General features: G+C 41.7%; 1 protein-coding gene across 3 annotated transcripts in view; it reads left to right on the forward strand.

Annotated features, from left to right (window-relative positions):
- atrnl1a (attractin-like 1a) overlaps positions 1–16,594 on the forward strand; it is a 329,340-nt gene that overhangs the window by 196,285 nt on the left and 116,461 nt on the right. For all 3 annotated transcript variants that reach the window (XM_026189694.2, XM_026189696.2, XM_026189697.2), the window contains one exon: positions 7,383–7,461. In XM_026189694.2, coding sequence (XP_026045479.2) covers positions 7,383–7,461 — 79 coding nt within the window. The remainder of the gene's footprint in view (positions 1–7,382; positions 7,462–16,594) is intronic.

Consider the following 16,594-nt stretch of genomic DNA (forward strand, 5'->3'; position numbering starts at 1 on the left):
ACTAAACTAAACCACATCCCACTTCTAAAGAAAGTAGAAGGCGATCTGACTAGATGGAAATCTTTACCCATATCACTCATGGGAAGGGTCGCCACTATAAAAATGATGATCTTGCCAAAAATAAATTACTTATTTTTGATGATCCCTAACAAACCATCACAAGATTGGTTCAGATCTCTGGATTCATATATTTCCAAATTCCTTTGGAAAGATAAACCCCCGCGTATTAGCTTAAAAACGCTACAAAGAACCAAGGATAGAGGAGGATTAGATCTGCCTAATTTTCACCAATACTTCTTAGCCAACAGGCTTCAGTTCATCTCAGAATGGTTAAAACATACCTTCTTAGTTGAGCCCTGGCTAGATGTTGAACAGGCACTATGCAAGGATCTAGAGATCTCAGACCTACCATTTATTAGCTCAAACATCAAAAGACATAAATGCTTTAAAAGTATCAACATCAGCTTTTCTCTATCAGCATGGTGGGAGTTTCTAAAAATAACGGAGTCTTCATTAATCTCATGCAAACGTACACCTATCTGGAATAACCCTGACATATTACAAAACAATAATATGATTAATTTCCCAGAATGGAGTTATAAAGGAATTAAATACTTAGAACATATATTAGAGGGAACAGAATTTATTCCATTTGACAGACTAGTTGAACAATATGGGATCAACAAGACAAGGTTTTTAGAATATCAACAAATTAAATCCATAGTAAAAAAGAAATTTAACCTCAGTCAAGTTGAATTACAAACACCACTAAGTGCGGCACATTTTCTTACTCTTAAATCCCCCAAATTATTATCTAAAATATACAGAACACTTTCTAAATTAGATGAATCAATATCCCTTCCTACTGCAAAGTGGGAAGCAGATTTATCAGTCAACCTAGACCAAAACTTCTGGTCTCAGATTTGCTTAAAAACTTTTAAATTAATTAAAAATCCCAGTCTGCAATTAATACAATACAAAATACTTCATAGAGTGCACTATACAGGTCATTGGATGTTCAAGATGGGCTTTACATCTTCCAACAACTGCTCACACTGTCAAGGCAATACACCAGACAATTACATCCACGCTCTTTGGTTCTGTCCACCAGTGCAAAAGTTTTGGCGCGAGATATGTGAAGACTTATCAAAGTGTCTGAAATGTAACATTCCAACTTCCCCCTTAGTGTGTCTACTGGGCAGCTTAGATAATGTCACTTCAGAAAAGAATATAGCCCATATGATCTTCACTGCCTTATGCATAGCCAAGAAAACAGTCCTCATGAACTGGAAAAATAAAAATAATCTTAATTCTAACCAATATAGAAATTATCTATTAGATTACATTAGTCTTGATTCAGCCTCTGCCACCACATTAGATCAATTGCTCTGGGCCCCTTTTATCAGCTCCATCACCTAGTGGGGGTGGGGGGTCATAGTTTGGTCCCGCCTTCACTGTTGTGATTGGTGAGGGGGTAGGGACAGGCTTAGGGCGTCGGGGGGTTCCCCGGAGGCATCTTCCTTGGCGGGCTCAACCCGGGGTAGCGGTCACGTCCGGTTGGGGGCTCTGTTGGCTCTCAGGTGACTGTTTCCTCGCGGCTGCGTGCAGCGGGGCTAGGGGAGGGTCTGTGCTGACGGACGTGGGTTACTGACCTGGCAACCTGGCTGCCCCTGGGTGGGTCCGGGATGGGCGTGAGGTTCTGGGGGCGCTCCGTCTCTGGGCTGGGGCCCGGGCCGGGCCTCGGGGGCTTGGGTCCTGGTTGGTGTGTTGCCGGGGTTGTGGGCGGGTGGGTGCATGGGGGCCCGGCCCTGGAGCAGGGTGCCGCCGGTGCGTCGAGCCGCCTGGGGGGCTCTTCAACTGGTGGGGGGGATGGTCACATCTTGCAGGAGCTTTCTTCTCTTCAGGAACTCTCTGCAGGAGGGGGAGATACAGGAGAGGTGGAGGAAGATCTCAGCCTGGGCGTTTACCGTCTTATGTAGTCCGGAAGATGTGTGGATGGTGGGGTGGGTGCAGTTTTCTCTGTGGTGGGGTTGGGTGGACTGTCCAGGGCTCTGTGGAGCCGGAGGGCGCTACTGCACTGGGCCCCGGTCTGATGGGCCTGGGCCCCCCTTCCCTGGCGGGTCACGGAGGGTGGGAGTGCCTACTGGGGTCAGCGGGGGAGCTGGCCCCAGGGAGGGGTTACCTGCCCCTCCCTTCCTTCCCTCCCCATCTCCAGCTGCCTCCCTCTTCCCGCGCCTCCACAACCACCCACACATGCAGGGCCTTGGAGTGGGGGTATGTCACCAGGGTGCAGAGGAGGCCACCACTTCCCCTGCCGGTGGCGGACTCCCTCAGGTGTCGGTGTGTTGGTGGTTCTTTGTGTCTGGGGGTGGGCGTCCGGGTACACACCGGCTCACTCCTTGGCGGCCGCTTGTCGGGGCCTGGGGCCTGGGGCTCGCTCGGGCCCCTTTGGAGGTGGGGTGCCCCCGACCTCTCGGCCTGGGGCTCGGTCACTCAGGCACAGCTGGGGGCCGGCGGAGCTCACGGGCGCGTCACTGCAACTCCCCCTGACTTCTGCTCCGCGGCTGCTGGGCGAGCCCTCATCTGGGACTCTCCTCAGCTCTTACTGGAACAGTGGCGCGGCTGCCCCTCTGTTGGTCTTCCATGGTCTCTTGTGTTCTGGGGGCCTCTGGATGTCTGGAGTTTTGATCTCCTCCATACCCGCTTCACACCCTGGAGGACGGGGCTGTGGCCCCCCCACACTCCCTAGCAGATCATTACATGGAGAAACCTTTGGAATGCAAGCATGCTGATCCACACAGGTATGCACACATGGGTATTCACAGACGCGGACTAAAGCTTTCTTGGCTGCTGCCTCAAAGCACACTGTGCGCTGTCTATCTTGCGTGCTGCACAATATCGTTTATTATTTAGTAAATATTGATATCTATGACTAGCTAGTTTATTGTGATGGTGCTTTGTTTTCTCTATTATTATGTTGCTCTTTGTTGTTTGCTGTCTCCTCTGTTTGTTTTTTTTGTTTGTTTTTTTTTTTTTTTCTCCATACAGGTGACCCAGGAGTTCTTTTTTTTTTTTCTCTCTCTTCCCCCCCCTTCTCACCGTCTCTTCTCCCCTTTGGTTTTCTTTCTTTCTCTCCCCCTCTTTCTCTCATTCATTCCCCCTGTCCTATTTATTAAAAAAAAAAAAAATGACAAAGGATGAACTGAAGCTCTGCCATCACGTAATGTCGCATACTGCTGTTTCTGATGTCATTTAGAAAAAATAAATAAATAAATAAATAAATAAATTATAATTCTTTCCTTTGCTGAAGTGCCAAAATCAAGGCTTAGAAACAAACAAACACACACATTGAAAACATTACAGTTAGAGAACCTGCAGCTTCTCTCTCATGACTCATGCCCTCAGCCTGTCCCTACACTTAGAGTTGATTTGCTGCTTTAGCAAATAGCACAGAATCAGAAACAGCTTTCTATCTGTGGCCCATGTTAATTGACTATCTTATTGATTTTTTTCCTACCTTCAGGGGTTCAGATGATTCACTGTACTTCCCTGCATGTGTGTGCTCTTGTGTCTGTCGTATGAACTGTGCTTTTCTACATTTATTTGCCAAAGGCTGAGTCACTTAAAAAAGAAGGAATAAAAGCTGTGGGACCCAGAGTCGTTCTTACACATCCCTCGGCTGTTTAATCGTTTCAGTTGTTCTTACCTGTAGCTGAACAGTCTTAAAACTAAACCTATCAAGAAGCTCAGTCGAGTGTTAACAAACCCACAGGACAACCCTATCCTCCCCTCTTCTTTCTCCTCCCTAATAATTGTAAGAGCCACAATTAGCCATTCTGCTTCATTGGTTAGATGGCTAAGCTCAGGCCCTGTGGCCTATTAATGGTGAGCTGAGGTAAAACAGATTAAATTGGGAATCATGTGCCCGATTGAATCTGAGCCAGTGGAGTGTTTTTAGAATTTAGAGGATGGGAAATCATTGCAGTGGAGTTACTGAGTGTGTATGTCTTTGCAGTAATCATTCTGGTGAATAGTTGCTGTAATGGGGGTCCGGTACTATCCGGTGTGGGGGTTGTTGAGCCTGTGAAATCAGGATCATGTTATGCTGATGGTTCAAGTGGTTCTCCAGTTAGCTGTGAATACACCAAAAATAATGTTGTGTTGTGTCATTTAAAAAAAATCAAGTTTGTCTAACTGGTGACCACTTAAGCCAATAAAACAAGCATTTTATGTTTATTATTATACAATCTTTGGGCAATGGAAAGACACAAAATACATATTGCATCAGTCTGTCATGTATTCACTACAACCACCTTTGTACTTCAACAAAGGCTGAACTCTTTGAGGCAAGCTTTTTTATAATTTATTTAAATAGCCTTCAGAAATGGTTCTCCAGACTTCTTGAAGGATTCAATTCAATTCAATTCAATTTCTTTATTGTCCCACAAGGGGAAATTAGTTTAGCAGCAGGAGGATAAGAACAAACAGAACAATACTATAAAACAATAATAACAATAATAATGATAGAAAATTCAAGGACAATTATTTGCCATTAAGGAGACAAGACGCAGTAGGGATAAAAGAGACCTGGAGTCTTTTAGTCCTCCTCGGAGGTACTCTAAAACGGCGGCCGGAAGGCAACAACTCAAACTCACTGTGAAGTGGATGGTTCACACAATTAATAATAGAATGAGCCTTTCTAAGCACATTTCTATGTTAGCTACCTCTTCCTTCTCTCTGTCAAGATAATTCCCCACTGCTTCAGTAATGATCGACCATGTGGGTTTTTTTTCCCAGATACGCTGTTTTGCTAATGTATTAGGGATCACTTTCATGCTGTGAGAAAAATCTGTTGCCAATCAGATGTTTTCCAGATAGTATTGCATGATGGATTCAAATCTGACAGTACTTGTACGTGCTCCTAATTCCATCAGTTTTGACAAGAAAGCCACTGGTTGAAATCAGCCATGACAGAGGCACCACTGTGTTTTACAGATGGCTCTAGATACTGTTGTATCTGCCATACACACTGACAATAATTTGAAACACACGTGAAATTTGGATTCTTCACTCCCTATGACCCTTTGCCACTGATCTTTATTTTAGTTCTTCTGTACCTTAGCATACCGCAACCTTATCTCTTCCTTAAGAAGAACTTCTTGACAGCCACCCATCCACTATGACCATTTCTGAGGAGACTTCAGTGAACAGTAGAGGGATTAACTGAAGGTCAAGCTGCATCTCTCAAGTCCTTTGTCAGATCTTTGCTTTTTTCCCCCCAATTTTTTTAAGGACATGACTTTTATTTCTTCTGTTCTCCCCTTTTCTAGTTTCTCTTAACTTTTTTAAAGACAAAATGGTGAGAAACGCAGCGAATAGCTCTTTGGGAATCATCTCCATAGTACAAAAATACTATTTTATTTATTTTAGACTGTGCTATCTTTGGCTTTTTCATAGTTTCAACTAAAGGAACAGAAAAAAGTGTTTTGATGACAGGCTGGTAGTAATATAAAATCTAAAGATACAGTTAGTAATTGGCTCTTTGCTAAGCTGCCTGCTGCTTGAATAAGTCACAAATCATTGGTTCAACAAAAAAAAGTTCAGTGACTGAACTGAAAATCAGTGAAAAAGCAGCCAACGTCCAACAAAACTCTTAGATGGATGGATGGACGGATGGTCTATCAATCTTCTTCCAAGTATCCGTGGCCGGGTCGCGGGGGCAGCAGCTGGGTCTGTCCCATGGCCTCCTCCAGGTGGGACATGCCTGGAACACCTCACCCAGGAAGCATCCTTGTCAGATGTCCAAACCACCTCAACTGGTTCCTTTCGATGTGGAGGAGCAGTGGCTCTACTCTGAGCCCCTCCCGGATAGTTGAACTTCTCACCCTATCTGTAAGCGAGAGTCCAGCCACCCTTCGGAGGAAGCCCATTATTGCCGCTTGTATCCGCAATCTTGTTCTTTCGGTCACACCCACAGTTTGTGACCATAGGTGGGGGTAGGGATGTAGATTGAATAGTAAATTGAGGCTTCACATTTACACTCAGCTCACTTTGATAGACATTCAGAAAAAAAGTCTTACTCCTTGAGAACTAAATCTAAAGCCATGAAAGGTGACACAATACTTTTGGTCAGTACTGTAGGTGTTTGCACCATGTTTGTTTTAACCGAAGACATGAAAGACACTGTGATGCTAGATGAAAGCTTTCATAATCTGCAAAAGTCAGCAGCAAGAATCTTTAAAGTGGATGGTTTTCATCCAGCAGCAGCAATGAGCATCTTGTCCTCACCACCGGAGGGGATTTCCTGGTTGCGATGTCTCTGAATGCAACTGAAAAGTCAGTGGACTGAAGAGGCCATGACAGCAGTCTCCTCGCCACAATTGGTCTGAAAATGTCACGCTCATTACAACACTAATACCCTTTACAATGCTGTCATCTCCATACTGAGAGATGGGAGAGCACATGCACACGCACTGACACACACAGAAACAGATGAAGAGCAGGATTGTTTCGAAGCTGCTGTCCTCAGCACTTTCTCAGGGACTTCCTGTTGTTAAGTCTTTGGGTGTGCTTGTTTTGAGTTGCTGTCAGAAGTTCTGCTTGAGAGAGAAGCTTTGTGTTTGGCCTGATAACTTTGGCCTCCAGACATTGAACTTTGTAACAGAATGTGTGGATGTGTGTGCGCATCTGTGTGTAAATGAAACCTTGTTCTTTGTTAGAGAGCATCATGTCGCTCATTGCCCTCTTGCCGCCCCTTTTGTGTCCTAAAATCCCCAGCTGCCTGTGGTCGCTGCGGTTTTGTATCTTGCCACATATTTCTCAAGAATTCCTCTCTCCTTTTTAGCCTATGGTCTGCAAGAAATGGAGGTAAAGGGGAGGAAATTAGTGTGGAAATGCAACCATTTATGGTTGTATTTTTATAGTGAGAGCTTAAATGATTGTGTTATCCACAGATACTGGACGCAGGATAACCCCAACAAATAAAAAGAAAACATTAACAGCTGAAAAGCTAATTATAAGCATGAACACAATGATTTTTCTTTTGTTTCACTGACTATTTTGTCACCTTGAGTGACGTCAAGCACTTAGTTGTAATATTTTGACTAACAAGCAGAATAATAATAAAAAAAAAACAACCCATGTAGTCTCTTGGTTGAAAGCCATCTGTTCTGATTCGTGCCACATCAACTGCTGGTTACTTGAAATGCTAACATTTCTTGTATAACCTTTTATTCCTAGAAGTAAAGCGGTTCTTTAAATTGTTTCCATCTAATGCTGCCTGATGGGTTGTTGTTTTGTTTTTTTGCATATTCTTGTTCATGCACTACTGAGAAATCATTGATTTTGGATTGATTTATCATCTGTCTGTCTCCTCTGTCCAGCTGTTTCCTGTCGCTGTTGCTGGTGGCTGCTGTAGTTTGGAAAATCAAACAGACCTGCTGGGCCTCACGGCGTAGAGAGGTAGGACACATCTTGGATAATGTATTGCCTGTGTGTTTGTAATGCGTTTTTATGTGTGCCATTGTGTGCATATGCAGAGCGTTGTCAAGCTGTGTGTGCACTTGATTCTGCTGCACAGAAACGCAGATGCAGCTGACACATCAAAGGGTAAACACTGATACTACTTCCCACCCACAAGTTGTGAAGGGTGGGTTAATGTCATGAGTACTGGAAGGAAAAAAAAAATCTCTCTGCTTAACGAGCATCGCCATGACGATAAACAAGGCCATTCCCCTTAATTAGTGCTCCTCATGAGCCAATTAACTCAGACGAAGTGATGCTAAACGGAGTGGAATAGAGTGATATATCACTTAAAGCCTGAACAGATGCCACATCATTTCATATTTACTTCTGACCCTCCTCCAAACACACTCGCAGACACATGCAAAAACAATTTAGGCTCCAAATCAATCCCATGCTGCGCTGTTTGACATGTTTTTTGGGGGGATTTTTGTTTTGTTTTTTAGCAGTAACCCTTATTCTCTTTATCACACTTTGTGTTTTATGTTTGTGTCATCAGGGAGGAATCACTGTTGGTTTTGGACAGCTGTGATAATAGTCTATTGTTACTAGTGTAATCCATAGATGTACCACAGGGAGCTATTGTGTTTAAATACACTTGTTGGTTCTTGCTCTTCCCCCTTTTCTCCTCCACTGCTGTTTTGTCATCGTGCAGAAAATGCTGATCTTTTCATTTGCAAATTAACTTTCCCCATTTAAATGATGACGACGTGTGTCTTTAAGATTTATGATGTTTCAAAAATGAATTGCCTTCAATTAGGACTATTCGTAATCTTCTTAAGTGGAGTAAACCTTTATGTTCAGTTAGTGACGTTTTTCTCACATGGTGTATGCAAAACTAATTGTTGTTTGGTTTTTACAGATTTTAATGAATAGAGTCCAGATTGCAGATTGAGCCAGTATGTGACTTTGAGTTTGCATTAGCGTCTCTGCCGAAGAGAAAAGCTTGAAGAACATTTCTGGTTGCAGAAAGTAAACAGAAAATATATATATATATAAAAACACAAAATAAGCTGCTAATTATGTACCTGAGACTCTAAAAGATGTGTGTGCTGAAAACTTTAACAGACTTGCTGTTTTTTTTAAACAGTCCAAACAAAATGAGCTCCCCTGCTGCTAATCAGTATAACAAACAGCAGTGTTGCAATGACAGTAAACTGGCATTAGCACACATCTGGCAGGCAAACGCTAATGAAGCAAACACGAAACACTGAAAACCGCAGTTCTTAATATAGCCACCAGAGGCTGTCTTCTAAAGAGAGTCAATCCCAATAAAGTCCAATGTTAAAGTGACTTTAAAGATGAAAGAACTATTTTTACAGCTTTATAACAACAGTATGTGTGGTGAATCTTTTATAACTCACCCCGTCTGTATCACTGTATTAAGGGGTTAGCGTAATGCGTGATTGGAGCCATGGCTGCTCTGAGGCCACTAGCTGTTTTCTGGGTATACCCTTAGCTAATTTGTGGTATTGTTGCCTTTTGGAGCATTTTGGGAGTGAAACTGTAGAATTTGCTTACATGTTAATCACCACTACTTCATAGATATGCGTCTTTGTGTTTATATTATGTACCAAGGTTGTTGGCATTAGGTAGTTACTTGAAGCGGCATTTAAATATTATAACTAAAAAAAATTATTAGAAAATGGCATCACAGTGGTAGGACATATACAGTCTGATCATCCTACAGCTATAAAGCTGTAATAAACCCACCATGCTGTGACAAGGGGCAGAACAAGCTATGTTCAAGAGTAGCTCATTTTAAACGTGTGTGTGCATTTGTGTTTGTTTGTTGTTGTATATATATGTATGTATATGTATATACATAGATAGATCATCAACTCATTGGAGTGTCCAGATAATGAATGCAAACGTTGCTCTGACCAAATCACTGCCAACACATTTCACACATGAGCCTGATGATAAATCAGTAATGTGTTTAACATCTGAAAAAAGGTGCTTACCGACAATCCAGTTGTTGTCAATTTAAATAGTCAGATTTTTGACCTTATCATCTGTCTTTAATATTTTATGTTGTGCAGAGTCTTTCCTGAGAAATGACAAGTGAAATATAGAGCTTGATATAAACATTGAGGATTCTTGAACAGCTTTGTCCTGTGTGTGTGCGCGCGTGTGTGCGTGCGTGCGTGTGTGTGTACTTACAGGTGTGTATGTTTCCAGCGCAGTGATTGTTTAGCCCTGTTTTATCAGTGTGAGGAGCAGTATGTTGGTTGCTGGCAGGCTGCTTGACACTCTGCTACAATATTTATGAGAGCTGGTCTCATATCACAGCACATTCGCAATGCTCACTGCACTGTTGGTTAATTTCCACATTTCTCTGTCTTTAACTGTGTGTCTCCCTCATTCTTCCTGAGGGCTATTTTCTTTTTACTGTCCTTTCCTCTGGATGATGGAGGATATAATAAGTGAAAAGTTGCACAGTGGAGAGAAATTATTGTTATTGGAACTTGAAAGATCCGGCTCAGTTTTCCTCCCATCATTATTTACAGTGCAGTTATATAAAATAAATTACTTCTTTAAGCACATGGTTAAATCAGAAAATTCTAATAGAATTAAAGTGCAGCATTCAAAGTATCAGGCAACAGCCATTTTTACAGCTAGTAGTGCAAGTAGTTACTGTCTACCACATGTATATAAGCAATGCATTCATTGTTTTTGGTAAAGAAGTTGGGGGTTTTCTGTAATACATGACCTCAATACTGACCTTAATCTGAAAAACAACAGATTAGTCTGTCAGTGACAAAATCTCATTTTCCTTCTTTAGCTCTAAGGGCCAATTGTGTCTTTTCTATTTTCCTTCAGATGATACCTGAAGCTTACAGATCAATCTCCAACCTCAATTTCCCACTGTATCATTTATGTCAGATGATATACGTGACTCTGAGACACACTTACTCACACAGATATAGTTCTAAGCTTCGCAAACTCAGTTTGGCTTCAGAAAACCATCAAGCAGAAAATTAACCAGGACAATCAATAGCGCTGATTTCTTTGTTTTTATGATTTCTTGGTGTTGATGTGTTTAGTGTCAACCTGATTATTAGAGAGATAAACTGCTGCTCCTTAAGGGGAGAGATGGATAGTACAGCCATGTTTATCTCATGTAAATTTTGCATTATATGAACTACAAGCTGATTGCTGAGCTGTTTGTGTGAGCCTTGTTGTAACAGGAATCCACTCAGTGGTCAATTCATTAGATACACTTTTTAATCTACCAATTAACGCAAATATCTCATCAGCTAATCACATGGTAGCAGCTTAATACATTGTAGACACGGTCAAGGTGAACTTCTGAACTTCAAACTAAGCATGAAAGTGGGAAGGTGATTTGTTATTTAAGTGACTTTGAACATGGCATCGTTGTTTCCAGACAGGCTGGTCTAATTATTTTAGAAACACACAACCACCTCTAGGGTTTAATAGTTTGAAAAAGAGAAAACAATCCAGTTCTCCTTCTTGATGCCAGAGTTTAGAAAAGAATGCCCCAACTGCTTTGAGCTGAAAGGAAGGGACATGAACTCGAAAAACACGTCTTACATCCAAAGTATGCAGAAGAGCATCTCTTGAAAGAGATGTGCTACAGCAGCAGATGACCACATTGGGACTGTTAGTATCAGCTAAGAACAGGAAACTGGACAATAGAAGACTGGATAAACATTGCCTGGTCTGATGAGTCTTGACTTCTGCTGTGACATTTGGGTAATGGGCTCATAAACAACATCCTGCCTTGTGTCAGTGATTCAGGGTTCTAGTTTTGGTGGGAGGTTTTAAACACAACTGCTGCCTGAGTGTTGCTACTGACCATATCCATGTCCTTATGACCACTGTGTATCCTCCTTTGATGGCTAACACGCAGTGTCACAAAGGTCAAATCAACTCAAACTACGTTGTTGAACATGGCAATGAGTTCACTGTATTTAAATGGTCTCCAGAGTCAAATCTGGCAACTGTGTGATGCTACCAGGTCAATATAGACCGTGTTAGTGTGAGTGCTCGTGACAGTGTGCCCGGCTCACATTATGCTACCGGTCTGCTGACGTCACTCAGGACTAGGGCTTTTTGATATAACGATAACGATTATGGGGTGGCTGTAGCTCAGGTGGCAGAGCAGGTCAGCCACTAATCAGAAGGTCAGTGGTTCGATCCCAGGCTGCATGCCAAATATTCTTGGGCAAGATACTAACCCCATGTTTGCCTACTGGTGGTGGTCAGAGGGCCCGGTGGCGCCTGTGTCCGGCAGCCTCGCCTCTGTCAGTGCGCCCCAGGGCAGCTGTGGCTACAATGTAGCTTGCTATCGCCAGTGTGTGAATGTGTGTGTGAATGTAGTGTAAAGCACTTTGGGGTCCTATGGACTAGAAAAGCGCTATACAAATGCAGGCCATTTACATATCGGATGACGATATAAAAACATCTATCGTTTCATTTTACACTATTGTTTGTTTCGTGGTGTCGCAAAATAAACTGTTTACGGCAATATTTTTCATCGTTCTGATGGTCACTGTACTGTCTATATTAATTTCTTAAAGTTCTCTCTTTCTCTTATATGTAATATAACCACACTACTGACGGACAAGCGCCTGTTTTTATGCGTTGTGGTTAGCAACAACGACAACAGCATCGCGAGTCCTCTTGTTTATGTTCCACATAAACCTTTCACAATAAAGCTCAAGATCCTTTTGAGACTTTTCAAAATAAACTGAATTACGTAAAAGAGCAGATTATTTACGGATGAGAATTAAAAAAGAGCCGCCAGGTGCTAAAAAATAAACCTTAGACTCAAACGTTAGAACAGGCTTTTCCCCGCAGCACGCCGTGTAATAAATACTCACAAAGAAAACGGCGGCCGTTACAACTTATGTCTAAAAATGTATCGTTTCATGCATCGGTTAAAACACTCGACTCCAGCTACATGACGCGCAGCTGGAAACACTTCCCGCAAGACGAGCTGCCCGAGATTCACAGAATTTACAGGAAATGTTAAATTTTTGTGATTTATATCATTATCGGGACGATATATGTCTTATATCGCGATATGAGATTTTGGTCATATCGCACAGCCCTACTCAGGACTTCCATATGATATGGGTGTGACATAGATGTGAATATGCATATTTCAAAGAGAATTTTCTGACATCTTTCAACACATCTTTGTTTATAACCACCTTTTTAAATGATCAGGATTTACTGTGACTTAACATAAAACGAATTTATGAACTGAGCCATAATATAAAGATATTAAAAGTGTCAAGTCTGTCAGGTTGTAATACTAGAAAAAAAAAGTCTCTTTCTAGCTTTTCTGTGTGAAGTATCATCTGTTCATTGCTATCTCCCTCTCTCTGCTGCGCTCTCCAGAGAGCTGGTCTAGTGGGGAACCACAGCAGAAGGTGAAAATGGGATCTCTTCACCGTTAATTATGGATCACAACCAGCCACGAGACTACAGAGAAAACTGGATATTAATAGAGCTGCAGCTTTATGTTAATTGCTTTTTCTCATACTTGTTTTTTATTACCAACAATCATTTTTGGATATGAGATCAAACAATCAAAAGCTACTTTGAAATTCTAATGCTGATGCGCAGAGACAAGCTGCGCACCATGTCTCTGGTTTTCCCTAATAGGGTTGCTCCTCTGAAGACTGTGTGAGTGTGTGTGTCTGTAGTGTGTGGATTTTTTGAAATCCACCACAGCTGATGCTGCCTCGCGGCTAGATAAATTAGTCAAATAAAAATGAAAAGCTAGAAAGATGGCCAGCCAGAAGGACAAGATTAAGGTCTTCTCTGCACCGCTGACACCCTTTCAGATGCCTTTTTTTAATCATTCTTTCCTCAAGTAGCGAAGTCATTTTTTAAACTCTTATTTGGCCTCATCAGAAAAGCAGAATTTTGTTATATGAATCTGTATGAACACTCTTATAGAGGAAACACGATATTTATGGGACAATACCTTGAAAAGGTCTTGGATTTGGTGATTCTAAATTGACCATGGCTCATGGTTATGTGCCTCCATGTGTTACCCTGCAACAGACTGACAACCTGTCTGGGGTTTACCCTGTGTCTTGCCCTATGATACCTGATAGGCTCACATTTTAACATATTTGGGCAAGAAAGTTACATGGCAAACCCTCCTTCCACTCGCTTAAAGCTTGGAATGGTATCTGATTAATGTTACATGCCTTCTGTTACCCATCCATCCATTCGCTTCTGCTTATCCTTTTTTTCAGCGTCGCGGGGGGCGCTGGAGCCTTTCCCAGCTGTCATAGGGTGAGAGGTGGGGTACACCCTGGACAGGTCACCAGTCTGTTGCAGGGTCAACACACAGAGACACAGACAGCCACTCGCTCTCATATTCACTCCCACATTCACACCTATGGGCAATTTAGATTAATCAATTAACCTATCCTCACAAATATGTCATGTTAATAGATATGTCACCAGAGTGCATGTTAGATGTCTGGCAGTTTTGGGATATTGAGGTCTGTCCAGGGCTTTGCTGTTGATCCCGAACAAGACCCCATTGCAGTTGTCCAGTGGGGTGGTAACAAAGGCATCGACGGGTGTCTCTGCTACAGAGTCAATAAGTGATGGACGAAGTCAGCGATGCTCATTTATTGGAAAAAAACTGCTTTATTGACAGATTTAATATAAGCCTGGAATGCAATGGATGCTGATGTGGTGCAACCGTCAGTGTCGAGGAGTAGAATTCCAGCCTTCGAGTAGGGCCTGGGGGGCCACAACCAGGAGTTCTGTTTTACTACTGTTGGGCTTGTGCTGAAGATTATAAAATTGGAGTATGTCTCAAGTGGCTATAGAAGAACTGCAATTTACTACATTCTTACCTTGGCTTCATATTTCAGCCCATATTTGAACATTTGCTAAAAGCAAGTCATAAAATGCCCTACGGTCTTTACTCCAAGTCGTCAAACACCAGTTTAACCCTCGGTTATCTTATGAATGTTCTGATGTAACACCTGTGGCTCTCTTCTAATGAAGTTGTGTTTTAATACTGCGAAGCCACACCCTAAGTTGATAAACAAGACACATTTACTCAAATATTAAATTGTAAATTTTAGCTGTCTTCTTAGCAGCATTTAAACCATCATCAAAACAAACAAACTGTCAAAAACCAGATTTTCAGCTGCTGATTCACATAATTATCTGATGCTATGATGATTTAGTTGCTGGCTTTATACTTCTAATACAGATTAAAACAAACTTTAATATCTGATTCAATTAAAAGTAAATTTTTACCGACTGTTTAAGCTGGAAATCAATAGAATATTACAAAATAACCATTTTTAATTAATAGGAAACCTTTTTGAACAAGTCTGTCTCCCATGTTGTTTTTATGATGATGTTAAAAGTCTGCCTTCACATTCTGTGCATCTGTCTCTCTACTCTATAAAAAACTGATTCTCATTTAGTTTATTGGTTTACTTGGTAGAGTATTTTTTTAAATTCACATCCCAGACAGATGTTGTCACTCTTCTTTGCTGATAAGTTATCCTGAAGACTTTATTACTTTGCAGCACAGCCGGTTTCTGCTTCTGAATCTGAGCATCGCTCTCCCTTTAGCTGACGGTGCCCCCTGACCTCTGCAGTCTTCACTACAGCGGCTCCACCTCTCACATTAATTTTCTTAAATTAGATGTTTGCACTCCCCTTGCATGAGGCAATTAACATATTGTGTCATTTTTCCTCTACACTCATTAAGGAATTATACTCAGAGATGCTCCACTCCAAATTACAGGAGGGTTAAAATTCTGTGCATAATGAAGAAGAAGCAAGCTTGATTAAATTTAAGTTTTGAGGCTGTTTTGTTTGTTTAGAACTTGTCAGTGCTGCACTGCAACCAGCAAGCTGGCTTATGGAGCTAATTATGCTGCTGTAAATGCTTTCCTGAGGTCTCTTACTGTCTAATTTCAATGGCAAGATGATGAGTCAAAGGTGCTTAAGCTAATTTTAATGACAAGATTGTGTCAATATTATGGCGCTGTGAGCCAGAAGCCATTTATTACCAAAGTAAGTAAGTCAAGTTTAAAATATAATAAGCAACCTTAATTTTTTAATAAAGCTTAGAATTAGATTATATTGCTCGGAGACTTTTTTAATTTCAAAATAAAGGCTCTTCTTTTTTTCCCCTCTTCTCCTTTTTATTAAAACTGTTGGATTTCCACGATTCTGCAGAGGTGATGTTATGCTCTGATTGCTCAGTCCTTGGCTGCAGCACACTCCAATCTGCAGTTGGAGAGATTAGCCTGTCTGGACCACTGAATGCCAAATCACTTGTGTACGGGTGCTGTTTTTTTTTTTTGGGGGGGGGGGTTCCCCTATGTGTGTTGGTGCTACACAGCATGTGCATATGTTTGTGTGTCCTATTATTTAGTTGGCATTAATCGAGGTGGCAGATTAGTAGAAGAGGTTTAATGTGGCCAAGCATGGCTGGATGTCTGCGGATGACCGCTGTTTAAACAAATCAAAGGGACGAGAGGAGAACGTAGACAAACACATGCACACACCATGACCAGCCACCATGCAGCCTGTGCTTAACCTCCAAACGTAGTCGTCCCTACTGTTGCATTTACGAGCTGGCCAACTTGCAAGTGTACAAACACAGCATACAGAGAAAGTAATGGGAGTTAGTTTACACTCTGTTCATCTATTTATGGATAGTTATTTATAAATTAGGCAAACATTAAAAATATATTTTTTTAAAAAGATGAATGAATCAAAAAAAGAAAGGAGAGGGAGGTCTGGGCATCTCTCCTTGTTCTGCTGCCCCCACCTCTCGGACCCGATGGAGGATTGAGGTGTATTCAGTGGAAAGCCTTTTTTATTTATTTGGTTAGTCTTTAAATTGAGCCGTGTATTTGTGTGCTACTGATTCTGGCATTTTCAGGTCTCTATACTTTTTGAAGCCACTCAATCAACAGAAAGCAGAATGACATCCTGACATTTTCACTATTGCAATGCTGGAAAAGCATTCGACCTTTAAATGTATTCATTTAAATATTTTCCTACCCATGACGTGTTGCATTTAAAAAAGAAAAACATG

This window comes from Astatotilapia calliptera, chromosome 13, assembly GCF_964374335.1.
Source record: "Astatotilapia calliptera chromosome 13, fAstCal68.1, whole genome shotgun sequence".
NCBI classification, from domain to species: Eukaryota; Metazoa; Chordata; class Actinopteri; order Cichliformes; family Cichlidae; genus Astatotilapia; species Astatotilapia calliptera.